The following is a 10000-nucleotide window of genomic DNA, read 5'->3' on the forward strand; positions in this document are numbered from 1 at the left end:
TCACTTCACCTAACCTTCTTCTTTTTCTTCTTCTTCTTCCTTCTCCTCCTTTTCCTCTTCCTCCTTCTTCTTCTGCTCCTCCTCCTCCTCCTCCTCCACTTCTTCCTCTTCCTTCTTCTCCCATCACCTCTATCTTTACCACCTTAACCATCAGCATCTCTTCTCTCGCCTGAACGTTCTTCTTTTCAAGCCACATAATACGCTCCTTTAGCCCCCTAATGAGCGGCAATTACTATGTCTCTACGATTAACGATCGTTGGCGATCGATGATCTAACTACCATCCTACTAAATCTATCTCTCTCTCTCTCTCTCTCTCTCTCTATATATATATATATATATATATCTATATATATATATATATTTGTCCATCTATTTCTCTTTCTTCTTATGGCATCATCTTTCGGGATGGAAACAAAAGGGATAGTAGAAATGGATAGGCCTGCCAACTTAGGACACCTTTGACTTTCTTTTAACACTCTCGATAGGATTCTTTTTTGAGGATAGTAATTAACAAAAAAAAAAAAAGAAAAAAAAAGAAAGATGAAGGAAGTACAAAAAAAAAAGAATTATCCACCGATTCATCGAAAATAACTTATGGAAAATGTCTCGTGCATCGAGCAAATAATAACAATAATAATAATAATAATAATAATAATAATAATAATAAAATAATAATAATAGTAATAATAAACGATCTCTTTGGAACATACATAGGTATCGAGCACGAAAGTGGGCGTGATGAGAGAATCGGTTTGGTAAACGATGTGTGTCGTTGGCACATATTACTCTCTTTCTCTCTCTCTCTCTCTCTCTCTCTCTCTCTTTCTATTCATCAATAAGGTAAGGACAAAGGATCAGCATTCGATAGTAAACGATAGAATGGAAGAAGAGTATTGACTGTTGGATAGGAAAAGGGAGAGAGGTAAAATGTGAGAGAAATTGCTCGATGCACGTCACCGAGCGATTTCGAGACCAGAATCGATATCACCGAACGAATTAGTAACTTGTGGTCCAATATCTCGCCCTAATATTTTTTCTCCTTCTGTCCCTTTCTACTAAGTTGCTAACTCGCACGCATATACACGCACGTAGATACACACATATGTATTAAGAAGCAACTCGCGCGAACGATCTAATACGCGAGATATGTATGTGCTAGATCAGAGAGGGGAACCCCCATGGCGATCCCGTGAAAACAGCCACCGGGCTCTCTCTTTCTCTCTCTTTCTCTCTCTTCCTCTCTCTTTCTCTTTTCTCGTCATGAAACAAAAAGCGATAGTCGCGGAAATAAGTGACAGCTGCCCCACGCACATCAATTACCTATTTCTGTTACTTCCTTCCTTCCTTCCTCTTTCCTCCTTCTCCTCCTCCTCTTCCTCTTCTTCTTCCAACTTCCACTAACTCATCCTCCTTTCTTTTTCTTTCATTCAAAATCTTTCAGAAACGTATGCCCAATTACTAATAGATCCTGTATAATATTTATTACACGATATTTATATAGAACGAAAATAGAAATTTGTCATTTGTACGTTCACAATATGTATCCATATCTGATATATAAATACACATATTTAATAGATATAATATAATTATTTAAAATATTTCTAATTGGTTTACAGATGATGACAAAGTCGGAAAGAGTCGAAACTTTCGTTTTTGTCAGTCGTATTGATCTTGATTGTATTTGATCTATCGTTACAATTCATATAACAACTACGTATATACAATGTGTATACAATCGTACGTAACATCTAATTTGAACATTTTGAAATATCTGATGTTGTTAATAGGACACAATATAATATATGTTGGAAATACGATAATATTGAAATTGTATTACTTATTGGACTCGTATAACGCGGATTGTTGTAATACGAGACCGGTATAGTCTACTCTGTATTTTCTATAAAAGAAAAAGATTTTTTTTTTTATCTTCGGCATGGAAGTAACAAAAATAAAAAATAAAAAAACAAGAGAATACGAAAAATGAAAAAATACGAAGAAAAGAAAAATTATTTTCAATGAGACGTATCGATAAGTTCGACTCCCTGATGGAACATCGGTAATAAAAGTTTTTGAAAAATGTTGGATATGACAAATTCAATTAGAGAATCGTCCCAATGATGATAATGATAATAATGGTGATGATGATAATAATAATGATGATGATGATGATGATGATGATGATGATGATGATGATGATGATGATGCAACCGTTTCTTCCGATCCGAAATCGTTTCGAGAAAGACAGTGCTATCTTTCTTTATTTTTCTTTTTTCTTTTTTTTTTCTCCCTCCCCTCTTTAGACGGTTCCTCGTTTCACGCGAACAACCGATCACACCCTGACGATTTTGGGCCTTATTAATTTATCGTTTTTCCCAGAGCGGTCTCTTCTCTCCTAAAACCGAGGACGAATCAAGCGATAGTTATCTGGTCTTTCTCTCTCTCTCTCTCTTTCTCTCTTACACACTGCGTCCTCTATCTCTCTTTCTCTCATTGGTTTGCCGCAAAACGTTCTACCAAAAGTAGCAGAAAGCCCATCAATCACGTTACGTCGTGACAATCTTTTGACAAAAAGCTGCCACGCGAATTCCCTTGGCCACCCTGAACGCGAAGTCGTAGAGTAGTACATACCTACTACTCTTCGTGTTAGAGTTCTTTTTCATCGCTTCCTGAATATCGTTCAGAAACGTCGAAATACGGAATCATTAGTAATCCGGCTTGGACGATCCAATGTGAGATTCTTCCTCTCTCTTTCTCTCAATCTCAATCTCTCTTTCTCTCTCACTCTCACTCTCACTCTCACTCTCTTTCTCTTTCCTTGACTGTTGGGCCCCTGTAATCTATCACGAAGGGCTCGTGCGAGCAGGTGTCATGGCAGTCTGCCGCTAATGATCCTCGACATCCAACGTGGAATTAATCATTGCCTTTGTCTTCGCTCTTCGCGCGTCGATCCTACCAACTCGTACGCCTTTTCTTTTGCTAGCTCCGGCTTTTGGCAATCTCTCTCTCTCTCTCTCTCTCTCTCTCTCTCTCTCTCTCTCTCTCTCTCTCTCTCTCTCTTTCTCTCTCTATCTTTCTTTCTTGCGCGCGCTCTCTCTTTTATTCTCGATCTCTCTCTCTCTCTCTCTCTCTCTCTCTCTCTCTCTCTCTCTCTCGAATGTATCTACTCTTCAGTCATTATCCCGACTAATACGGTTGAACGCGTCTCCACTAGTCTCGATGACTAACGTTTCGAAATACAATTTCTCTGATGCGCGATTAAACGATTCACTCGACTTTGAATTTACTTCTCCACAAATTACATATACACTCATACACGATCGTTCTAACATAGATCTATGATAAAGAAAAAAATCATTTGAAATAAATAAATCATTCGAAGGGAATGTAAACTTTCGAGTTGTAAGTTTTGATTATGCGAATAAAAGGTTTATTGCAGTAAGTAAATGCGGTATAATTTCGTTAGAGAAAATTATGTATCTATCCATCTATCCATCTATCTATCTATCCATCTATCTATCTGTATATGTGAGAAATAATGTGTCAACGGGGTTCTCTATTCATCTCGATTATAGTAATATTTTAGTTTTTTCCTTTTTTTTTTTCCCCCTTTATTTTTTTTTCCTTTTCTTTCTTTTCTTTTTTTTTCTTTTCTTTTTTTTTTTCTTTTCCTTTAACAACTGAATTCTCCTTGTCGTACAGTCGTCGTTCATCTGCAATTGCACACACGGAAGAACTTTGTCCCATCTAGGAGTCGTTAAAAAGAGAAAGATAGAAAGAGAAAGAGAGAGAGAGAGAGAGAGAGAGAGAGAGAAGAATGCGTTTTTCGCAAAGACGAAAGATTGCGTAACGACGATGACATTCGCACGTCTTCTGTATACTCCTTTCTCGTTTAAGGTCATCAAGATAACGGAGGTGTCCTCTGAGTGACACTTGACCGTGACTCGAAGAAGGTACCGGAAGGCTCGTAGACGCGGTAATGATTCGAAAGCTTTGAGGAGAGCTTCTCTCATCGTTGTAAGATCCACGGTATAGGACATAAATCATGAAAACGGACGTTAATCGCAAAATCTTTGGAGAAATCTTGCCTTGGCCATTATCATTTTTAACGACACGAGACGAATTACGATTTTTCATCAAACCAGACACGAATAGAATACGGGAACGGTCCGGTTTGAATCTAGTAAATAAGTGCTTGAATGTCTATCGTAAAAGGTACCGTGTGTGTCTGAATGAATGAATGATCCGTGTCGTAAAAGGAATTTCTTTTTCTTCTTCTTCTTCTTCTTCTTATTATTATTATTATTTCTTTTTTTTTTCTTTCATCCTTTTTTTTTTCTTTTTTTTTTTCCTCTTCTTTTTTCTTTTTTATTCTTTCATTTCTTTTTTTGTCTTCATCATCGAACGCACCAAACGTCTGTTTCTCATAACAAAAGCTATAAGTATTATATATAATAATAAATAAAATCTCACGCGTCAAGATTGTTACGATCGATTGGCCGTCTCTTACAAGTGAGGGAGCAAAATTGAAGGAAAAGCGTTAAGAGTATTAAGGAAGTAAAGTGCCCAGGGAAAGAATTTAATGTAGGTTCCATGGAACAGGAAATGAAAAAAATAAAGAGAAAAGAAAAAACAAAAAAAAAAAAAAAAAGAAAAATGAAAAGAATCATATAAGAAGGAGGAAAAATATTTGTCCTCGCTTTCCGTATTAAATTGTTTCGCTTCTCTTTTTCCTTTTTTCTTTTCTTTTTTTTTTTTTTTTTTTTTTACGAAGGATGTCGTGGTAAGGTTCGTGATGATGGAAAAAGGAAGATGTACGTAGGTACGTACATACGAACGAACGAACGAATGAACGAATGAACGAACGAAAGAGCGAAGATGCTGATGGAAGAACAAGAGTTATGGGATGGGGTGGATGGAAATATACGAGAAGGTGCCAGCCAGACAGGATCTGCGTAGAAACGCAAACAGCGTAGCTCTCTAATACACCCGGGACTTTATCAAAATCTGATAACTCGTCGGAGGTGGAGAAGACGAAGTAAGGGCGTACGAGCGCCAACGTGAATGTGCGTGCGCGTGCGTATATGTGTGTATGTGTGTATATATATATATCTATATATATACATATGACTCTATACGCATTCAACGACTAAAGCTACCCCGAAGAGAACGCGAGGGTTTCCGTGGTGGTTATCCCCACCCTTCTAACACGCACCCTCGAGCAAAACCCCTCTTGTTTTCTCTCGTCTCCTTCCTACGTAAGGAGCCTTCCTATCGAATCGAATATTTACGAATTGAAGCTTTTTTTTTCACAGTCGCCTTTTGCACGGCAACTACGACGATTTAGTCGATTCTCTTTTCATCTTACGATAAACGTTTTACAAAAAAAAAAGAAAAAGAAAAAAGATATATGTATAAATATATGTAAAAATATATGTATTATTATTTTGTTTCTTTTTATTTTTTATTTTTTTTTATTTTTTTTTTTTTTTTTTTGAGAGATATAAAGAAATTCACATAAGCGCGCACACAAATATTATTCGATAGAAAGTCGAGATCTTTGATAGATTAATAACGATCTTTATGAATTAGGTACCTTATGAATTATTCCTCTTAACATTTACATTAACTTCCTGACTGCGACGGAACTTCGGGTTCATACATTGTACAAGTTCGTTCTTTGTAAAAGCGTAGAATGTGACCTAACGTGGACCGAATAAATGTATATGTATATATACATACATATAATATGTGTAATATATAATATGTATTATATGTATATTACGATATAGAGAGTGCGTGTATGCGAATTCTTACACGCTTGGATATTCAAAGGTGTGCGAACGAGTAGAACGTGCAAGCACGGAAATGGCTCCAGGGCTTTTGGGGTTGAGCATATTGAATAACTCGCTCGCTGGACCGCGAAAATATACCGCGAGCTTGCCAGTATGCGGATCGACATTTCTGAAAGGACCTTGTAGGATCCTCGGGGCGGATACTGCACACTATCTATATATAATACTATCTGCCCTACCTACCCCAGACGATGACGACAACTGCAATATATAGTACGCGTTTTGATAATGAAAGAAAACGAGAGAAAGAGAGAGAGAGAGAGAGAGAGAGATTTCTTATTCTTCTGTTTCTAAGTTTCTATTAAAATTTTCTATTACAAGGATTTCTTTATAAAAAAATAATCATAAAAATAAATATAGAGTTTTTGCATTTAGATAATAAAGAAAGTAAAAGTATTGAATACGATTATCTTTATATTTTCTCGAATATCATTGATTTCAATGAAATTGTAAAGCTTTAATTTTGACGAAGGATATTAATAGATCTATATATATATATATATATCCGTTTCATGTTAACGTATTATGTAATATTGTCATATTGTTATTTATTTATTGTGAGATATCGTAAGGTCTTCGTGAACTGGACGATGGAATTCAAAGAATTTTGAATTGACGTTGAGAGGTCACGATGGATATGTAGATTGTCTACAAAGGAATAAGGATGGAAATATAAAAGAGAAATCGGAAAAGGACGAGACGTTGAGACTTTGGAATATCTATACGCGAATCGATGCTTCTGAAGGAAACTGTGCATCTTTTCTCTCTCTCTCTCTCTCTCTCTCTCCTTTTTTCTTTCTTTCTTTTTTTCTTTCTTTCTTTCTTTCTTTCTTTCTTTCTTTCGTTTGAGAGAAGCTTTTCGTCGACGTTGATACACCGTACGTATATGAATACGTACGAAGGTGCATTGGTTTATCTATAAGAAAACGTGGCCTTGATCCAGGAACATAGAAGAACATCTTTTACGTCATCGATGATAGATATCTAACCATTGTATTTCTAGATATCTAACATTGATATTTCCTCTTCTATTATTTCCGTAAAATATCTAAATGAACAACTATATATATCTATTTATATATCTACATATCAACGAATAATTGAACACTTAATCAATAGTATAGATTATTCTGATTGTAATTTCTATCATGTTTAATACGTTAAACATTGATACTGTTTAAAGACGTAGTTGAACTTCAAACGTGTAATCTTACCGATTGCAGGAGCTCATCAAAATCAATTAGACCAGTATGCCTGGACGATCGTCGACCGTTAACGATATATCAATTACACCGTAGACGTAGATAATGACTATTAATGACTTCATTCAGAGCGCAATAATTATAGACGAGCGCGCATGGCGACAGATATGGGTCGTAGTTGTAACTTTCGATGCAAGTGCATGCACATTCGACGAATTTTACATAGAGACAAAGAGTAAAAGAGAGAGAGAGAGAGAGAGTGGGGGTGGGAGGAAGGGAAGGAGAGAAAGAAAAATACGTGACTCGATTCTTTAACGATATATATATATTAAGTTAGATTGTCATTATCAAGTTCTAGACTTTTATTAGGCATATAGTCGTTTGTTAGTCATATTTAATAAATTCATCGGCATGACGGTCACCGGTAATCATCTCTGAGCTATCCGTCAAACGTTTTTTCTTCTGTTTACGTCGTCAATGCAACAATTAATCGTTGAGAAACGATTGACAAATAAATTTCTTAGTCACATAGTCTTTTTCCTTCAATCCAATACTTTCATTCGATTTAAGATTTCTATTATTCTTTTTAATATAATCGTGCAATTTAAATCAAGCGATCGATAAACTCTATCGGGATATATTATTAGTTGGCGATTTGAAACGAATTTTTTAAGATATGTAGTCTCACGTAAATTAATTTATTTCTTATTTACTACGTTATGTTGTTTTTTCAAGCCGTCGGGGGAAAAAAAGGACGATTGAGAAAGATTTTGACATTAAAAAAAAAAAAAAAAAAAAAAAGAAAAAAATAAAAGAAAAAATAAACAAAGTAGTAAAAAGAAAAAAAAAAAAGAGAAAGGAAAAGATAAAAAGAAAATAAAAAATAAAACAAACCAGAAAAGAAAACAATGTTTTTCGGTGAATATAAAGCAAGCGAAAGAGAAACATAAAGAGTTTTTCTTATAACAAAAGAGAAATTATTACTTTCGAAAAAGTGTCATAAATCAAATATGACAAAATATATATAATTATTTTGCCACAAAATTCTTTTCTTTTTAACGAATTTCCGATGTATATGAAGTAAAGAAATTTTCATAGTAATCGTTGAACCCATGGGATATACCTAGCCGAAATTTTCTTTGCTAAGAGGGAAGTATTTTATGATGTCCATTTATTGAATGACAAACGACAATATAATACAAACACCTGGGATATTACCGTAATAAATATAATCCTAACGGTCTTGTCTGCAATTTATTTTTATTTATATCTCCTTTTCATTTTTTTTTTCTTTTCTTTTTTCTTTTTTCATTTTTCTTCTCTCTCTCTATCTCTCCTACAACACTCTCGAAATTATCCATCGTTAATTAACAAATCATGACGGATTTGATATGTTGAATTACATTTTAGTTTTTACGATCTTATTTACGTAAAAAGTAATAAAAAGAAAAATATGTACATGACATAGAGAAATTTTCATAGTAATCGTTGAACCCACGAGAAATACCTATCCGAAAATTTTTTTTTTTTTTTCTACGAGGAAAGTGTTCGGTGTTGCCAGTTGTTTATTGAATGACATTTGTCATTTATTGAAACGACGATAGATCAAGGAGAAAAAGAAAAATAGAAAATAGTCAATAGATTAGGAATAATAAATTAATTCCCAAAAAATAAACAAAAAAAATAGCTAAGACGTTTGAACGATTTTCAAGAGAAAAGAAAGAAAAAAAAAAAAAGATCTCGTATAATCGTTTCGATTCGTTTATTTTCTACTTTATCGAAGGACGAGACGACGAGGGTTGTCGTGCGTCAGAAAACGATTTGAATATTATCTCGACGTCGAACAGTCGTACGTAGAAGCCATCTCGGGAAAGAGAGAGAGAAAGAGAAAGAGAAAGAGAGAGAGAGAGAGAAAACAACGTTGAAATACAATTTGAAAGACGTAATTCGAAAATCGTTGTTCGCCCGACGGCAGCGACCCTCCGTCGGACGTCAAAATGAAATTACGCGACCCTTGAAACGGGGACCTTGGGGCGGGCACAAAGGCTCGTTTGTCGACGACACAGTACCAACAATCTGGCTAAAGGGACCTAAACCACTAATCGTTTCGCGATTAACTTCCATTAAACGCTACTTAATGAACAAATCTTTCGCGTCATGCACGCGAACAACCACTATAGACTTTATCTCAAAGAAGAAGATTATTTTCTTCGTTGCTCTCGGAAGTAACAGAGAGAAGGAGCGAGCGACCGAACGAGCGAGCGACCGAGAGAAAGAAAAAAAGAAAGAAAGAAAGAAAGAAAGAGAAAGATAAAGAATTGGATGAAGAGATCGTTTCGTTTAATAATCAATAGTGTCATTCAAAGTTCGATTTTAATGATCGTTGAATGATTTATTTATTTAAAGAATATATATATATATATATATATATATATCAATAGGTAGCCATTTATTATTTATTTAATAAACACATCCCTTTAAAGACGGCTCGATCATTCGATCGAATTTTATAGATTTATATAATCAATTATATTTTATTCTAAAAGAAATATAATGTCTCTTTAAAAAAAAGTCTAATAACTTCCTAATTTAAATCTAAAAGTAAATTGGCATGGATGATAAAAAATAAAATAGAAAAGAAGAAAAAAGGAAAAGAAGAAGAGAAATAAAATTGATTTACATATACCTGTTCTTCGCTGCAGCAGCACGATCCCTCTGCCTTCGGTTTTTGAACCAATTACCAACCTGGGTCGGTGTTAGGCCAGTTGCAGCAGCAAGTTCTCTCTTCTTTCCAGGATTCGGATAAGGATCCTGAAGGTACCATTCCCTTAGCAACGATCTAGTTCTCTCTTTAAAGCAATGGGTTTTTTGTTCGCCGTCCCAAATTGTTCTTGGCAATGGAAATTTCTTTCTTACTCTGTACTTGTCAACAGGGCCGA

The 10000-nt window shown here is 35.0% G+C and overlaps 1 protein-coding gene across 1 annotated transcript in view; it reads right to left on the reverse strand.

Moving 5' to 3' along the window:
- The window catches only part of LOC124951016 (homeobox protein SIX6-like), a 49018-nt gene that overhangs the window by 37650 nt on the left and 1368 nt on the right, over positions 1-10000 (reverse strand). The window contains exon 1 of the mRNA XM_047498691.1: positions 9748-10000. This exon is cut by the window's right edge and continues 1368 nt beyond it. Coding sequence (XP_047354647.1) covers positions 9748-10000 — 253 coding nt within the window. The remainder of the gene's footprint in view (positions 1-9747) is intronic.

This window comes from Vespa velutina, chromosome 8 (assembly GCF_912470025.1).
Source record: "Vespa velutina chromosome 8, iVesVel2.1, whole genome shotgun sequence".
NCBI lineage: Eukaryota > Metazoa > Arthropoda > Insecta > Hymenoptera > Vespidae > Vespa > Vespa velutina.